Source organism: Mastacembelus armatus, unplaced genomic scaffold (assembly GCF_900324485.2).
Source record: "Mastacembelus armatus unplaced genomic scaffold, fMasArm1.2, whole genome shotgun sequence".
Lineage (NCBI taxonomy): Eukaryota > Metazoa > Chordata > Actinopteri > Synbranchiformes > Mastacembelidae > Mastacembelus > Mastacembelus armatus.
Window position 1 is genome coordinate 396,703 of NW_022872866.1, and position 17,692 is coordinate 414,394.

Here is a 17,692-nt window from a genome sequence, read left to right on the forward strand (position 1 = left end):
GAAAATAATATTTCAGAATATTTCAGAATATTTTCAGAATTAAAGTATCAAATTAATTAATTATAATTTATATGTGCATTAATTATAATTAATTCATTATAATTTATATATATATATATAAATACAATAATAAATAATAAACTAAAATAATAAAATAAATTTAAAAATAATTAATAAAATAAAAATTAATTAAAATTAATACAAATTCTGAGGGAGCAGACGTTAAACCCTCCTGAGAAAAATCCCTCCATTGTTCTCATGATAAATGACAGAATGTGACTAATGTGGAGTAAAAACTCTTGAATGCACAGAGTCAGTGTGTCACCCTGAACGTGAAGACGTAAAGATGCAGGTGTGAACACGGGTCTGTGTGAACGTTGCAGGATCCGGACTGAGACAGACTCTTGTTGTTGGGGCAGATTGAACAGAGCAGACCGTCATTACACAACACACTGGTGAATGTTCAACCAATCACATTCAGCTCTATGAGGGAAATGTGCACATTCAGTTCCTGTTCATGCCTCATTTTCCCCAGGCCTGCGTTCTGCTTGTCGCCTCATGAAGACACCACAGGTTTGGACCTCTCAGAACCAGCAGAGGACCCTGGTGCCGGAGGAGACCTGTTTCTGTGAGTCCTTCATACGTTTCCACCTGCTGTTCAGTCCCTGCATTGACTGTTGACTGTTTCAGATCGACCGGCTGCTGTGGCGTGGGGGGACACTGGAGTCCTGCAGCAGGAAACTCCTCCTGGACAGTCCGAGTCCATCAGGTCAAACCAATGTGACTGAATCCAAATTTTTATGATTCTGGCCCCAGGTCTTTTCCAGGAGAGTTAAAGTCCCTCAGGGCCGAAATGAGGAAGTTCAATTTAAGCAGCAATTTAAGCAGCTAGATACTGAGCAAGTGGGCCCCTCCTGCAGTTACAACACACCCCTCAGCCATATATATCATCCATGTGATATAGTGACTCCTTGTAAACCTGTGGGTCCCTGCAGAGGTCAGAGGTCAGGCTGTTTCTCTGCTGCGTGAGAAAAAAGGAAGTTGATGATCTGCAGATGTTGAGGTGAAATAAATGGATGACAGATGTTAATCTGATTACATATAAACCAGTGGTACAGTTGGAGCAGAACAGGAGCCCGGACTGAGCGTCTCTCTTTGTCCCCTACAGTTCCATGACTGCTGCCAGTTTCCTGTGACTCCATCAGGGATCCGTGATGACACCAGAGGAGCTCCTGAATACTCTGGAAGATTTGGGAGATGAGGAATTCACCAAATTCAAGTGGTTCCTGCAGCAGCCCGACAGCCTCCGAGGCTTCCCCGGCATGAAGAAGGGCCGAGTGCAGACCACAACGCGGTGGGACACGGTGACTCTGATGGTGCAGACATACAGACTTCCTGGAGCCCTGGAGGTGACCAGGAAGGTTTTAGAGAAGATCAACAGGAACGACCTGGTGCAGAGTTTGACAGCCAGCAGCTCAGGACCAAAAGGTCAGTCACAGGAAGTGGAAACGTGATACAGCATCAGCTTTGATCCAGAGCACGGCGTACCACTTTGACTGGTGCTCATTTTATCCAATCAGCTCTCAGCTAAATTAGAAATGCTGTCCAACACCTGAGTAGTGTTCGAACACCTGCACTGGGTTTAAGGAAATCCAGCTGAGCTCTTTCCTTTCTGAGGGAAAGTGGGAATTAAATGTTCCCAAAGCAGGTTTATACTAAAACATGAAATAGGGATTTCAGTGTGAATGAATATGCGTCATCATCTGGAGCAGTTTGTGTCAGAAAACCAGAGCTAATAAATACCAGGACTGGGTCAAACCACATCTTCATCACTAATGTCTAAAGACAGAGTCAGACCTAATGATCAATAATCAATAATGACAGTAATCAGTGGAGAAGATGACACATACTCTCTGTCTGTCAGTGGTTGTCAGTGATGGTGGGGAGACTTCAGAGAACAGAGGACCTTCCATCTGTCTCACTCAGGCTCTTCTTCCTCACACTGAAGGTAAAGCTGCTCTCTGGTATGTATGGGAGCCCTGAAAGACCAAATGTGTCCTTGATGTTTAAAATCTACAGGTTAGTTTGTTTTCTGTCCCTTGAAGTCGATAAAGTAACGATGCTGTTTGGATTTGGCCGGTGTCGTTGTGTTGCAGATGATTTTGTCCAGGACAATAACAAACAGAACCCTTGTGTTCACTGCCTCTAGCGAGCAAAGAGACGTGTAGACGGACACCTCAGCCTTTGTCTTTCTCACTTCCTGTTTGACACAGATGTGCTGGTTCCGGTCCCAGAGCCACAGCCCATCACATATTACCAGCACGTGCTTCGATCAAACTTCCAGGACAAGTTTATGTGTGCACAAGAAGGCTGGGCAGAAGATAAACAGCGTCTGGCTGATATCTACACAGAGCTGTACATCACAGCCGGGAACGACGTCCACATCAACGCTCAGCATGAGGTCCGACACATCGAAATGGCAGCGACGCAGACGGACACAGAGAAACCGCTGAAACCCAGCGACATGTTCAAACACCATTCTGGAGAATACAGGCCCATAAAAACAGTGCTGACCAATGGGATCGCTGGAATTGGAAAAACACTCCTTGTGCAGAAGTTTGTGTTGGACTGGGCTGAAGAACGAACCAATCAGGATGTGCATCTCATTTTCCCCTTCAGCTTCCGTCAGCTGAACCCAGTGAGGGGACAGAGGTTTAGTTTGGCCGAGCTGATTCATGAATGTATCCCAGAAACTGTGGACATCAAGGAGGAGGCTCTGAACTACATCTTTACAGCGCTACAGTCATCAGGAAACACCAACTATGACAAGAGCAGATTCAAGCTTCTGTTTGTCTTTGACGGACTGGACGAGAGCCGCCTGCACCTGGACCTTCACGGCGATGACATTGGCTCTATTGATGCAACGACGTCAACTACAGTCGATCTTCTGCTGAGGAAGCTCATCAATAGGAAACTGCTGCGCTCTGCTCGCATCTGGATAACCACACGACCCGCAGCAGCCAATCAGATCCCTCGGGAGTTTGTGGACAGCATGACCGAGGTCAGAGGGTTCAGCGACCCGCAGAAGGACGAGTACTTCAGGAAGAGGTTCAGAGGTGAGGAGCAGGCCAGCAGGGCCCTCTCCCACATCAGGAGCTCACGAAGCCTCCACATCATGTGCCACATCCCGGTCTTCTGCTGGATCACTGCTACAGTTCTGCAGGATCTGTTGGGAACCAGAGAGCGAGGAGAGCTGCCCAACACTCTGACTGAGATGTACACCGAGTTCCTGGTGTTTCAGATCGGTCGGACCAAAGAGAAGTACGGTCCAGAAAAGTGCGTTCAGTACATTAAGTCGTTGGCAAAACTGGCTTTTCGGCAGCTGGAAAAGGGAAACCTGATCTTCTACGAGAAAGATCTGAAAGAAAGCGGAGTTGATTTCAGTGAAGCCTCAGTGTTCTCAGGAGTGTTCACCGAGATCTTTAAAGAAGAGCGTGGAAAGAAAAACAAAGACAAGATATTCAGCTTTGTGCATCTGAGCGTTCAGGAGTTTCTGGCTGCTTTTTATGTGAGAATGTCACTGATCAACAGCAACAAAAATGTGCTGCCTCAGCCACGACTGTCACTGCAGAACCTACAACAGCTTTTCATCAAAACCTCCACAGCAAAGACCCACAGAATGGCCATTGACAAGGCTTTGCAGAGTCCAAACGGACACTTGGACCTGTTCCTTCGCTTCCTCCTGGGTCTTTCTCTGCAGACCAATCAGGACAAACTACAGGACCTGCTAAAGAAGACAGACAGTAGCTCACAGACCAATGAGAAAACAGTCCAATACATCAAGAAAAAGATCAGCGAGAATCTGTCTTCAGAGAGAAGCATCAACCTGTTCCACTGTCTGAATGAACTGAAGGATCGTTCTCTAGTGGAGGAGATCCAGCACTTCCTGACATCAGGAAGTCTCTCCACAACGGATCTGTCTCCTGCTCAGTGGTCAGCTCTGGCCTTCATCCTACTGTCATCGGGAAAAGACCTGGACGTGTTTGACCTGAACAAATACTCAGCCTCTTCAGAGGAGGCTCTTCTGAGGCTGCTGCCAGTGGTCAAAGCCTCCCACAAAGCTGTGTAGGTGCACAGATACCTGCAGACACTAACTGTACATGTGTGTGGTTGTTTTCAGCTCATGAAACTCAGTCAGTCGATACTGTGACTAAACATCTATTCCATGAACTCTCCTCCAGGCTGAGCGGCTGTAACCTGTCAGAGAGAAGCTGTGAAGCTCTGGCCTCAGTTCTCAGCTCCCAGTCCTCCAGCCTGAGAGAGCTGGACCTGAGTAACAACGACCTCCTAGACTCAGGGGTGAAGCTGCTCTCTGATGGACTTGGGAGTCCAGGGTGTAGACTGGAAAGTCTCAGGTCAGGATTCAGCTTCTATCTTCCTGAGGACATTGTAAATGTTGGAGAACATGCAGAGCGTTCACTGATGAACAGAAGCAAATGATAGTGTGTGTGTGTGTGTGTGTTTGTGCAGCCTGTCAGGCTGTCAGGTCACAGAGGAAGGCTGTGCCTCTCTGGCCTCAGCCCTGAGGTCCAACCCTTCCCATCTGAGAGAGCTGGACCTGAGCTACAACCATCCAGGGGACTCAGGAGTGAAGCTTCTGTTTGCTGGACCAGAGGATCCACACTGGAGACTGGACACTCTCAGGTATGAGCTGACTACCAGAACTCACACACTGACGAGCTGATGCTGCTGGTTCTCAGTCCGGACCAGTAGGTGTTTGATATTTTTACAGCTACCCTGCAGTAGTTGCAAATCACGTGCATCCATATCAGCAGACACTAAGTTTGCATCCATGGCCCAACCTGCATCTTTTATATTCCCAATGTACGGATCAATCAACCAGACTGAGACTGTATGTAAACATGGAACTCCCGGTCAGCTTAGTTCAGTGCCAGTTCCAATACAGTTTATTCAAACAAAACAGTAAAGACAAGAAAAGGACGTAAGTCTGTCTTTGAAACTGTTTTATAAGTGAAGCTGTTTTAAATTCATGTTGGATCTGAGTGAAGGTTTATGAAGATCACTGGTGAAGTTTGTGATGGTCCAGACTGTGTTTCTTCCTCCAGGGTGGAACAGTGTGGAGAGAAGAGGATGAAGCCTGGTGTGAGGAAGTGTAAGTCTGACTGTCAAACAGAGGAAAATGTGTCACTGCTTGAATTTTAGTCTGAAACCCTGCTGCTAGTTTTCACCCTCTCAGCAAAGCAAAAGCTGCCACTGGACACATTACCTGCTCAGCCAGTAGCAAAACTCAGTGGCAGTAGGTCAGTTTCAACCAGCAGAGGGCAGTTCCTCTGCACATTTCTAACTCAATATATAGAATCACTAACAGGCCAAGACCTGGATCAATTAACACTAATAAATACCCATAACCATTGGTTTTCAGCTGAAAAACTGGTCCTGGGGTTCAGTTACTCTTTAATGTTACTCTGCCTGTTCCAATCACCACACTGCAAGTCAGTGTGCAGCACCTGGAAGGTCAAGGAAGTCCAGTCACCCCACTGTCCCCAAGTGCTCAGTCTCATATTAGACATTATTTACGCCCCAACTGATGGTCTCTGTTAATAAAGCAGCAAATGAAGGTTTCAGGTGTTGGATGATAAAACGCTGCTGTGTCTTGTTTGTCCATCAGGGGCCTGTGAACCTGAAGTGGACACAAACACAGTGAACACAAACCTCAGACTGTCAGACAACAACAGGAAGGTGACACAGGTGAAAGAGCAGCAGCCGTATCCTGATCATCCCGACAGGTTTGACTACTACCCTCAGATGCTGGGTCGAGATGGTCTGACTGGTCGCTGCTACTGGGAGGTGAAGTGGGGTGGGAGGGTCCATCTATCAGTGGCCTACAGAGGCATCAGCAGGAGAGGAAAGTGTCTTGACTGCCTGTTTGGATTTAATGATCACTCCTGGAGTCTGATTTGCTCTGATGGGGGTTACTCTGTCTGTCACAACAACTGGAGGAAAGCGCTTTATCACTTCCCCTCGTCTAACAGGGCAGCAGTGTACCTGGACTGGGCTGCTGGGACTCTGTCCTTCTACAGAGTCTCCTCTGACACACTGACCCACCTCCACACCTTCAGCACCACGTTCACTGAGCCTCTGTATCCTGGGTTTGGGTTTAGATCCTCTGGTTCCTCAGTGTCTCTGTGTTCACCATAGGAGTCTCCTCCTGTCAGACCAACTGCTTACTGTTGGACACATAAAGGGCTGAGCTGGATCAATGATGGTCTGTGGAGCAGTGGACTGTTCCTTTAAGGTTTTATACATACATTTATCTGCATTGTGTGTAATTTGAATTTATAAATTCGGTATATTCAGTTTTTTCGTTCTTTTCAAAACCATTTCACACAGAACAAATTTCCAGATGGTAACAATGAGCCGACTTTAGATCTGATGGTCATATCGTCACATCTAAAATTCTATTACTATAAAACAAATTGAGAGAAGATGTGAAAAGTTGCAGACAGATGAGAAATAGAACAGAATAGTTACATATACAAAAGTCTAGTGCATCAATCATTTCATTAGATTTGAACCATTTTAAATGTGTCTGTAAAAATCAGCTTTGCACAAATATCAGAATAATGTTGGGATTTTGAGTCTTGATGTGTCGTGATTGTCTTTGTTTTCATTTGTGAGCAGAAGCTTCTAAAGTGTCGATGTTAACATGATGTTTTTATACAGATGGTGTGTACGTACAAAACAACAGGCAAACAACATATGATGTTGATAGATCAGCATAAACAGGCAGGATCAGGTTGAGCAGATTATTATTAACTGATCAGTAAAATAAAGACATTTAGCTCCAACTCGATCGTGTCCGGTTCAGTAAGTAAACTTATGTGTGTGTGGAGCCTGGACTCATAGCAAAATCCTTCTGTGACCTAAACAACAGAAATCTAAACCTTTAATGACAAAAAAGGGCAAAATAGTTGTGTTACCATAAAGAATTTATACTGTGAAGATGTCATTGTTCAAACCTCTGTCAAAGCCCAACATTTTGTGAGTGAGCACATAATAACTGCCATAATAACTGTTGTAGGTGAAGTGTTTCTGCCCAGAACCCTCACTCCAAGAACCGTGAGGAAGGCAGAACCCAAAGCCAGGATGGAGACGTTCAGTGAATACGGTTCTGTATTTGTGCAGCTCGATCAGTGAGTCGCCACTGACCCTGTAGAAGGTCACAGTTCCACCGAGACGGTTCACGTGCACCGCTACTCTGTCGGAGACTGAGGTGCCGTGGAGCAAACGTGTTTTTGGTGTGACCCCTGTGACTCACAGAATAACCTCCGTCAGAGCCCAGGACGACTTCGGTAGAGTCCCCTTTCCTCATAAGACTCTCATAGGCCACTCCTGTATAAACACCTCCACCCAACCTCCCAGTGTTGCTGCCGTCAGACAGTTGTGCCCCAAAACCTGAACCCAGTCTTCAAATCTCAAGTCATCTCCGGGATAATTCAACCAAAAATTTGTATATGTTGAAAATGATATAATGAAGATTTTTGCTGCTAAGGAAAAGAAGTTGAACTGAATTTCACTTACTGAACTTGTTCCTGTGAACGTCTGTCAGTCCGGCAGCTCACTGATCCTGCACCGTGCACAGGAAGCGCTATAGACCCTGATTGTGTAAACTCGTCAGACCAGGTGTAAGTGGTCGGATCACTGAAGGTATGAAGACACAGCAGGCTGCACAAAGGCCTGTGGGAGGGTAAGAATTGATGTGAGATCCTTTGGAGTGTCAAGTCCACCACAGTCCTGCCCCACCTGCTGATTCCTAACCAGGGTCACAGGGACCTGCTGGAGCCTATCCCAGCTCTCTTGAACTTTAATCTGCTCAGAAGAGCAAACAAACAGGAAACACGTGACCAGTCAAGAATTATCTTAATAATAATAATTATTTACATTAAGAGTCGGACCCTCAGCAGCTGAACTGGATTAATATACGAGAATGTGTCTGTCATGAAAGTGTATTTCATCTATTTCATATGATGAAGTAGCACAACATGGAAATACTCGGGTAAAGTACTAATACCCCAGTACAGTACTTGACTACTTTACCTTCAGTACTGTTAGGATGGTTGTATAACCACATGTCCGTTAAATACTTATAAAAAATACTTACGCAGTGAAAAAATAAGCAAAATAAAGTACAGTGAAGTACAAGTACCTCTGAACTGCTCAGTACCTGAGTATTTCTGTTTTTCTCTCTCAGAATAAATTACCGGACGTATTTCTGCACGTGTCAACGTCATGATCTACGGTGTTCCCGTCTGTACCGGGCCGGCTCTGGGTCTCTGGGTCTCACCACCGGTCCACCCATCACATCCCCGCCCCGCCCCTCTCCGCCGACACCGGCATCACAGCGTCCCGCCGCCCGGAGAGGCGACGATGGCAGCGGCTGCGGACAGAGCAGGAGTCCGGGGGGCTGCAGCTTCCACAGCGAGTCCGGCAGCACCGGCCCCGCCGGGGATGTCAGGGGCCAGTGCTGCCGGAGAGCCAGATGGGCGCGTCCCGGTCCCGATGAACCTGTTTGCGACCTGGGAGATCGACCGGTCCTCTCCGAGCTGCGTGCCCAGGTAAGAGGATGAGCGCCGGGCCGGAGAGCGGAGGCGGAGGCGCTGCCGCCATGATGATCCGGTGATTTATTGTGTGTGGAGGTCGGATTGGTTTCGGTTCTGTTGAACTCTGGACTGGACCAGCAGGGGAAAGGAGTAATGTGTACTACTGTGCTACGTACACAGGAGTACAGCTATTGCTATACTACTATTAATAATCCACCCATCATTTATACCCGCTTATTCCTATGTAGGGTCACAGGGATCTGCTGGAGCCGGACCCAGGTCAGGGTACCCTGGACAGGTCCAATAATAATCCAATAATAATCTGACAGGTACTTGAATACTTCACTGTGTTACAGGATGGATTATTTTTACTGTTTCAACTTGAAGTAGTGGATCTGAATCCTTCCTCCTCCAGGGTTTAGAGGTGAGAACCATGAGGTCTGACCACTCAGCAGGGCCCCTTCATGAAATCCTTAAACTGAGGGGCAGGCACCAGCAGTACTGTTAGCAGTATTAGCAGTACTGTTAGCAGTATTAGCAGTATTAGCAGTATTAGCAGCAGGTGCTCGTCCTGGTCAGTGTTGACAGGTGTCCCTGCATGATCCTGGCCTAATGAGATCCCAGGAGGACCAGGTCAACAGTCTCCCAGTCACAGCTCTGTCTCCTCCTCCCGTTCCTGTTAATTTCTCTAAATCCTGTTAGCTGCCAGGCTCCAGGAATCCAGGCGTCGGTTCAGACTTTCCACTTCTGGACTGGACTGAAATTTGGTTCAGACGTTCATGGTCCCCAGAGGCTGAACCCTAATGACTTATGGAATTTCACATATCCAGTGAAAATCTGAAGGAAAATGATGTAAAAACCCACAAAACCGCCTGTTGTTCCGACTGGAGGGGCAGGTTGCTGTAGTTCTGTCTGTCTGTAGGCCGGTGTGAGAGTCTGTGGCTGAAGGATTTGGCTTCTGTCTGATGTGTCGCCTTCAGGTTGTGCAGTCTGACCCTGGAGAAGCTGATGGTTTTGAAGGAATTGGACAGAGAGCTCAGTTCCGTCGTCATCGCTGTGAAGATCCAGGTGGGACGTTGCTGAAGTGTGAATCTGTCAAACCAGTTCTGTAGCCACATTGGTTGGTTTGGGTTTGGTTGTTTTTGTGCCTGTTCTTGTTAAATTTGTGTCCAAACACCAGTTTCAATGGTCCATTTCTGTTTTGAGTCTGGTTGTAGTAAACTGTCTCTCTGGGCGTCTCTCAGGGCTCGAAGCGGACTCTCAGATCCAACGAGTATCTCCTTCCTCCAGACGGCCTGATGGAGACAGACCTCGAGCTCACCTTCTCACTGCAGGTTCAGACCTTCAGTCTCATTCATTGGTTAGAAAATACAGGACATTTGACTGTGTGATGTCCCAGCATCCCCTGGTCAGGGTGATTTGATTCGTGCTGACCTTCCTGTTTTTAATCTCATTGTACATGTGTATAGTGACAATAAAGGCATTCATTCGTTCATTCAGAGGATGGATCCTGATGACGCTAATGATGGTTGTGGTGCAACTGCAGTTATCATCACATAGTCACGTCCTCATGTAACCGTGTGTCTGTCCTCAGTATCCTCACTTCCTGAAGCGAGACGCCAACCGTCTGCACGTGATGCTGCAGAGAAGGAAGAGGTACAAGAACCGAACCATCCTGGGCTATAAAACCCTCGCAGTGGGTGTCATCAACATGGCCGAGGTACGACGACAGGAAGTAGGATGTGTCCAAACTGACGGTTGTCTGTTGAAGTCTTTATTTTTGGACATCCCCACCTGTTCCCCACAGACCATGTTCATTTGACACCACAGCCGACGTTTTACAAACCATGTCCTTAGGTTTGGGTTCAGAACCTCAGTCATTTGTTCCTTGTTCACCTGTGCGTGTGTGTGTGTGTGTGTGGGCGATTGTCTTTGTGTCCCAGGTGATGCAGCATCCGACAGATGGAGCCCGCATCCTCGGTCTCCATAGCAACCTCAAGGATGCTTCAGTGCGTATGGCGGAGCTGAGCGTTCTTTCTCTCACCAGCCAGCCAGTCGAACAGGACGACACGAGTGGTCACCATGACAACAAGACCAAGGCCTCAGGTAGGAGAACAGCGAACCCGACCTTCAGCCTGCGTGACAGTACGTACTGGATCCTGATTGGTCAGGACCAAAACAACCCGACAGTAATATTTGAAAGAAAAACAGAGAGATCTCCGCCTCAGTATCAATTCAGAAGCTACACAAACTAAATCTTATTAACTTCATGTTATAATAAATTACATATCGACAGTTTAAAGAGCTGCTCCTGGTCCAGGTCCAACAGGGTCCAACTGCTGAACAGTCAGAGAGAGTCAGTTAAAAGCAGGTGTCCTGACTGACCCTGTTCGTTCCTCATTACAGCAACATAGTACATGTGGTTCAGTTTGTGTCACTGAAAGACTCAAAACCACCACAGAGAAGGAAACAACCAAAACACAGCTACTGAGGCCCGAAGACGCTTTAGCTGAATAAACCTGATCACAGACCTGAGGCTGTTTGGACAGTTTGTCGTGTCTCCAAACAGATCGCTCTCCTGACATGGACGCCTACTGGGACGACGACGACGACAGCTTCTCCTCCGAACAGGAAGGAAGTGATGACGCAGTCCCGCCTCAGGTGATTAACAGCTCTAACAAGAGATGGCTCTGGTCCATTTTGGACCAGTATCAGGGCTCTGGTCCTGGAACATGGAAAGGCCAGAGTACAGTACGGTGGCCTTTTTAGGACATCCAGACTGGATCAACTTTAATAAGATGTTAAACAGCACAAGCTGCAATTTGAGATAAATGCTAAAATTAGCATTCAGCTAAAACTTTGACAGGACAATCAACAGGCCACAGTCAGTGACAGTAGACTTATATGACCTCTGTGACCTCTGTGACCTCTGTGTCAGTATCAGCATAGTGTTGATGGTGGTTCGTTTGGTTTAATGTTGTAATCTTTAACTAATTTCATGATTTCAGGACATGTATGATGAGGATGATGATGGAAAGATGAAGAAGTCCCACAGGAAGATGATCCGAACAACATCTCTGACTCAGGTGAGGACCAATCAGAGCTGCTGATTGGCTGATGACTGCAGTCTCATGTGTCTGTGCTGTGTGTGTTGTATATGTTGGTGCTTATTAAGATGGTTTTTTATTATTTTTCTGTTTCTCTGATGTTCAGCAACCGAACTTCAAGCAGAAGTTTGTGTCTCTGCTGAAAAGGTTCAAAGTGACCGATGAGGTTCGTACTCAGCAGCGTGTCACCTCCAGGAGACACTGATCAATCACCTCCTTATTTATTTCTGCACTTTTAACCTTGATTGATTTGCTGCATTATCTCAAACAACAAATCCTGTTCTGGTGTGTCCTGTACTCCTTCCTGGATGATGGGGTCATGTCCTGCAGGTTCTGGACTCAGACCCAGTGGGTCAGAGCCAGGACGCTGACGAGGACCTGGATCTTCTGTATGACAACCTGGAGATTTACAACCCAAGTGACAGCGGCCCTGAGCTGGACGACAACGACAGCATCGTGAGCACGCCCAAACCCAAACTGAGGTCAGAGTCAGGTCACAGTTAAACACGAGTATACTGAAGATACTTGATTCTGATTGGCTGCGTTCGGACATCCAGCCCTAAACCCAAAGTGTTTCTGCTCCCAAAATAGACGTCACTAACTTCGGTTGATAACTGCAGGAGGTTTCACCCCAGATACACATGAGGGGCCAGCACCTGATTCATGGGAGAGGAAAAAGAAAAGTCCAGATTCACTGATCTGTTTGTAGTTTGTGGACTGATTGTTGGTCCAGTGAAATCAGGGATGTGTTACAGTGAGTGGTAGTGACTCTGGCCTCTGCCCTCAGGCCGTTCTTCGAGGGCGTTCCTCAGTCGACCTCTCAGATGGAGATCGGGAGGATCCAGCCCGGGGAACAGACTGTGGCCGTAAGTAAAACTGATCCACTGTCAGCTCAGACATTTAAAACTCTACAGCATCATATGAATCTGACGTTTGTTATTAAGGATGAAGCAAAGTGCTGTTTTAACCTTTTAGCAAATAGTTTGATTGCGAAGTTGAAATCTGCAAATGTCATTTTTCATCTGAGAGCAAAAACATCAGAAGCAGGTCTGGAAGTTTTATAACATTGAAAACTGAGAAATCACTTAAGGCCTGATGTCACAACTTTCTCTCCCTGTTCACGTTTGTGTTCACGTCACTTTCATTACTTCATGGGTTCTGGGACATTTGACTACAGATGAACGTTAGCGTTTAGCTATGACACTGATTGAAGTGAATCCACTTTGACACTGTAAAGGCCTACAGTGTGAGATGTCCCTCATGGGCCCCTGTACAGAGGATCAACCATTTGGTTTAACATGAGCTTTTGTCTCAGAAGTGGAGAGGAGCTTCATTCAAACCGAATATACATGGACAGATTTTAGGATCTATGTTATGTTGGGAACACAGACGAGTTGTAAATGAGCAGGAATCCGGTGCCCCCTGCAGGTCAGACTGTCTAACTGCTTTCTGTTGTTAACAGGAAGCTCAGCTACCATCTCCTGGAGCTCAGGGAACCCAAAGCACCGAAGAGGAGGAGGGCGACCCCGTGGTGAGTCTGGAACAGAGACCAGCTCTAGACACGTTCATACTTCCACTTTTCTGAGGACACTCAGTGACATAATCCAGACCCCAACCTGTCCCCCAGCCCTAATCTGAACCCTAAAACCAGGTCTGAGCCCTCAGAAGGTGTGAGGAGCAGACACAGAGTCCTCACAGTGCAGGTACAGACTCACACTCTCTGGTTTCCTGTTGAACTTTCTTCTTTCTTCTTGTTCTTCTTCTTCTTGTCACCACAGGAAGAGGAGGATGATGTTGCCATGGGAACAGATGCAGGCCCTGCGGCAAAACTCTGTAAAACTGAGCTGCAAACACACACGTCCCCGAGGTACACACACATTTCCTTCCCTGGAAACTTGCACCAACACTGACCATGAAAGGAAGTCCTCGCCATTAAACTATAATGATAGCACACACACACACACACACACACACACACACACACAAGTCAGCTGTCCGTCTGCGCTCTTTGCAGTAAGACAGGAAGTCAGGTGTCTCGCCATCCGTGGAGCGTCTCTGTGAAGGAAAGACAGAACTCTAGAGGGACGGACCGGACCAGCAGTGTTGACAGTGAGACGTCGTCTGACTCCAGGGCCCCCGTTCCACAGGTGAGACACATGGACACACATGTCTTCAGTCATTAGGTAGGAGTCACCAGTGAAGAAGAGCTGCCAGGAACGTGTTTAAATAAACAATCAGCTGTTTGGCGTCAGCTCAGTTTGTCTGTTCCTGTAATCCCTGAACAGGATCCAAACCAAAACTGTTCCAGTTGTTGTGATCCACTTCCCCCACATGGTGTCACCGCGGTTACAGGACACACTGCTGGGACCACACACCTGTCACCTTCTTCAGTTGTTTACATGGACCTTCGCTCCAGTCCTCACTTCTTGTGATCTTTGGGGATCAGATTGAACCTGGTTCGGGATCAGGGTTGTGGTAATGGACTGGAGAATGTGTTTTTGTGTTTCAGGGGGTCAGAAAGTCAGTGCTGGACCAGCTGAACCGCATCCTGCACCGTGATGATCAGATACCTGAGTCCGTCATCCTGATCAACAGCACAGACTGGCAGGGACAGGTCTGTGTGTGTGTGTGTGTGCGTGTGTGTGTTAGTGTGTGTCTGTGTGTGTGTTGCTCCTCCTGGGTAATGAGCAGTTTCCTCCTGTCGGTCCTCAGTATCTGTCGGAGGTTCTGTTGGACCAGCCAGTTGTCTGCACCGTGTCAGCAGCAGACGTCCAGGCCGCCTTCAGCGCCATCATCAGCCGCATCCAGAGATTGTAAGAACCGTCTGTTGGTTGCTCCGCCCTGTCCCTGTGCTGTGTGTGATGTGGTTGTGTTTTGCAGCTGTAACTGTAACTCCCAGACGCCGCCTACGGTAAAGGTGGCGGTGGGCGGAGACCAGAGCTACCTCAGCACCGTCCTCTGCTGCTTTGTGGAACAACTGGCCAGCAAGACGTCCGATTGGCTGAATTACATCCGCTTCCTGATTCTCCCCATTGGTACGCATGGACCCAAACACTCAAACACATGACCTCGTACATATGACCAGCTGGTCCTGACTCCCCATGATGCTCCACGTGTCCCTCCTCACCAGGATCCCACCCGCTGGCTAAGTACCTGGCCTTGTTGGACGCCAAATTCAGCAGCCTGTTCATGGACGCCGGCTGGAGGGAGCTGTTTGGACGAGCGGAACCTCCTCCTCTCGGTACATCACAGGGAGTCTGGTAACCTCTGACCTTTAGGTTCCCTGTAGCACCCGTCCAGTCTGGACTGGACCTGACAGCAGATGTTTGATGTAAAAAGCAAACATGAAGTGTAGTTTTGGAATCGTGTCATAACTACATTTTCCCAGTTAACTGCTGTAAACTGGGTTAAATGTTTTTGACTTCAGGACAGACCTCTTCACGTTAACGTGTGCCATTTCCTGTGTCAGATCCTGTCGGCATAGCAGGTCGAGTGTCTCAGTATTTGGCCGGAGCCGCAGTTTCTCACCTGTGTCCGATCTCAGAGGCCATGCTCACCTGCAAACACAAGAGGTACTTCAGGGATAGAGTTTCACAGAGCAGACGAGGAAACCTGCATGCATGTTCGTCAGAGTCCACCTTTGACCTTTGACCCCACACCTGTGGTTCTGCCTCATGCTTATGTAAAACCACACATCTGATTCTGAGCTGCTGTGTTAATAAATGTCTGTTTCCTCTGCAGCCCCGACGATGACTCCTGTCAGAAGTTTGTTCCTTTCATCGGGGTAAGAAACACTGTGCCCACAGATCTGCTCATGCAAAATTAAAAAGTTTTTGTTTAAACAAAGCAGTTTGGAAAGAAGACTCCAGAGTCATTTTATTTTGGTGGGGTAGGACAGGAAGTTTCCTGGTCTGACTTTTGATTCCAAGTTTGGGAGCAGGTCATGTGACCTTTTGCAGCGCATTGTGCTGTGGGAGATAACGGAGCAGCTCTTCCATCACTGCTGGTTTCTGCTCCCTCCATCCACCTGATATGGGGAAGTGCAGCTTTAATGAGAGCTGGACTGGAAACATTCAGGGTTTGGTTGGAGCCTGTTGGACACAACCAGCTGGAAGCTGCTGCACCAGAAAACACTGACATGAGGAGCTTTGGGTCAGAACAACACAAACTGTGTTGTTGTTGTTGTGTTAACATGGGGGGCTGCACCAAGCACCTCCCACTGTGCACCAGCTCCCGCAGCCTGGACTCTGATTTCTCTACGTGCCCTTCAGACTTTTATTTAAACCGGGTCTAAAATAAAAAGGTCTACAGTGAGTTTAAGGTGCCGAAGGCCTGAGGGTCAGACTGAAGTCCTGTGTTTGTGTCTGTTCTCAGCTGGTGAAGGTCGGCATCGTGGAGCAGAACTTCCTGTCCACCTCAGGTAGACCCGGCTCACCTGTCACATCCTTGGCTCCTCCCCCTTCACCTTTTCAGATTGTTGATCATTTCCACTATTGAACAGCTCCCACTCTCTCTCCACAGTGGACTCTGATGACATCACTCTGGGATCTCCACCCTCCCAATCAGGAGCACCAATCAGCATCACCTCCACACCTCCTCCCTCCCCCTCCATCTCCACCAGGTACTTCCTGTCTCCAGCTTCTTTTTCAACACAAAGGCTGTTCCTCTGTGATAAGAGCCATCACCTGTGTCCTGTGCCTCCTGCAGCGGGACAGAGGTCATGGGTCTGCAGGTGGACTACTGGAGCAGCCAGGGCGGAGGAGGGGCAGCAGGAGGAGACCGGAGGAAGGAGGTAGGGATGAAAAACACTCTGAAGAGCAACTTCCGCTGCCTGCAGGTGTCGAGACTCAGCGGAGGAGAACTGATGAGCATGACGGTGGTGACCAAAGAGAAGAACAAGAAAGGTGAGGAGGATGATGGTGATGATGCAGGTGATGAAGGTGATGATTCATTAAGCTCCACAGCCAAACAAACACATCACTGATGTAAACAAACATGCAGCAAAGATAAAACAAGGTAATTAGCAGAAGGTCAGGTCTCAGATTTGTCCCCGCCCTGCTGATGAAGGTGATGATGATGATGATGAAGGTGATAACAATGTGTCTGTCAGTCATGTTCCTCAGTAAGAAGACAAAGGAGAAGGAGGCGGAGTCAAGGAGTCAGCTGATCGAAGGAATCAGCAGGTTGATCTGTACCTCCAAACACCAACACACACTGAGAGGTAGAGACACACACACACACAGACACACACACACAGAAACACAAACACACACACAGACACACCTAAACACACACACACACACACAGACACCACTAAACCCTTACAATCAATCCCCAGAGATGCACCAATCAGCTGACAGGCGTGGGGTATGTGGGTGGAGCCAGGTGTGTCGTAACTCGTCCATCTCTCTCAGTGTCCATAGACGGAGTCGAGTGGAACGACGTGAAGTTTTTCCAGCTGGCGGCTCAGTGGCCGACACACGTCAAACACTTTCCTGTTGGGATCTTCAGCTACAACAAACCCTGACCCTCCTCCTCCTCCTCCTCCTCACCTGTGTCAGATACTCTTTGCACCAGCAGAGCAAAAACCTCATTTGTTTGTTTTTCAGTCACGTCCTGTCGGAGTAGAAACGTTTTATGTGGGACTTAATATTTATTTATAGGATATTTATTACTTACGTAAACAGTTTGTGTGTTTGACAACATCAACACTTATATTATTATACGAGAGCTGCACTTTGTACATGGTGGATCAAGATCAGCTGAGTTAAATAATTTCTGTTTATTAAATTTGGTTTGGCATTTCTGTGGAAAAGTTGTCATAGCAACGAGTCCTTGAACCGGACCAGAGACACAAAATGACGCTGAGACAGATAAAACCAGGGTCAGTCTGGTCGGTTACTTCTCGGTGTTTCTAAGTTGAACTGGACTCCTGTTGTTCCTGCAGCACATCAGCCCTTTACT

General features: G+C 47.6%; 2 protein-coding genes across 9 annotated transcripts; both read left to right on the plus strand.

The window, feature by feature from the left end:
* Positions 1 to 512: 512 nt before the first annotated feature.
* On the plus strand, positions 513 to 6,869 carry LOC113140192 (NACHT, LRR and PYD domains-containing protein 3-like). Of its 5 annotated transcripts, none has more exons than XM_026323965.1 (9): positions 540 to 628; positions 996 to 1,063; positions 1,169 to 1,488; positions 1,925 to 2,008; positions 2,274 to 4,125; positions 4,242 to 4,415; positions 4,531 to 4,704; positions 5,127 to 5,173; positions 5,690 to 6,869. In XM_026323965.1, the coding sequence occupies exons 3-9, from the start codon at positions 1,215 to 1,217 to the stop codon at positions 6,217 to 6,219; spliced, it is 3,135 nt and encodes a 1,044-aa protein (XP_026179750.1). In that variant the 5' UTR covers positions 540 to 628; positions 996 to 1,063; positions 1,169 to 1,214; the 3' UTR covers positions 6,220 to 6,869. The 5 variants fall into 5 exon arrangements, with proteins under 5 accessions (XP_026179751.1, XP_026179750.1, XP_026179749.1 ...); XM_026323964.1 differs by having other exon boundaries at positions 543 to 628; positions 691 to 1,063; XM_026323966.1 differs by lacking the exon at positions 996 to 1,063 and having other exon boundaries at positions 513 to 628.
* On the plus strand, positions 5,708 to 17,665 carry LOC113140194 (phosphofurin acidic cluster sorting protein 1-like). Of its 4 annotated transcripts, none has more exons than XM_026323971.2 (25): positions 5,708 to 5,769; positions 8,273 to 8,636; positions 9,602 to 9,689; positions 9,866 to 9,955; positions 10,216 to 10,341; positions 10,565 to 10,727; positions 11,191 to 11,282; positions 11,630 to 11,707; positions 11,835 to 11,894; positions 12,059 to 12,210; positions 12,516 to 12,594; positions 13,191 to 13,259; positions 13,507 to 13,595; positions 13,743 to 13,875; positions 14,238 to 14,342; positions 14,441 to 14,541; positions 14,609 to 14,763; positions 14,859 to 14,969; positions 15,198 to 15,300; positions 15,470 to 15,512; positions 16,103 to 16,148; positions 16,250 to 16,349; positions 16,436 to 16,632; positions 16,839 to 16,949; positions 17,067 to 17,665. In XM_026323971.2, exons 2-25 carry the CDS (start codon positions 8,311 to 8,313, stop codon positions 17,354 to 17,356), a joined length of 2,907 nt encoding a protein of 968 aa, XP_026179756.1. In that variant the 5' UTR covers positions 5,708 to 5,769; positions 8,273 to 8,310; the 3' UTR covers positions 17,357 to 17,665. The 4 variants fall into 4 exon arrangements, with proteins under 4 accessions (XP_026179756.1, XP_026179755.1, XP_026179757.1 ...); XM_026323970.2 differs by lacking the exon at positions 5,708 to 5,769 and adding an exon at positions 7,631 to 7,768; XM_026323972.2 differs by lacking the exon at positions 5,708 to 5,769 and adding an exon at positions 7,631 to 7,768 and having other exon boundaries at positions 17,143 to 17,661.
* The last annotated feature ends 27 nt before the right edge of the window (positions 17,666 to 17,692 follow it).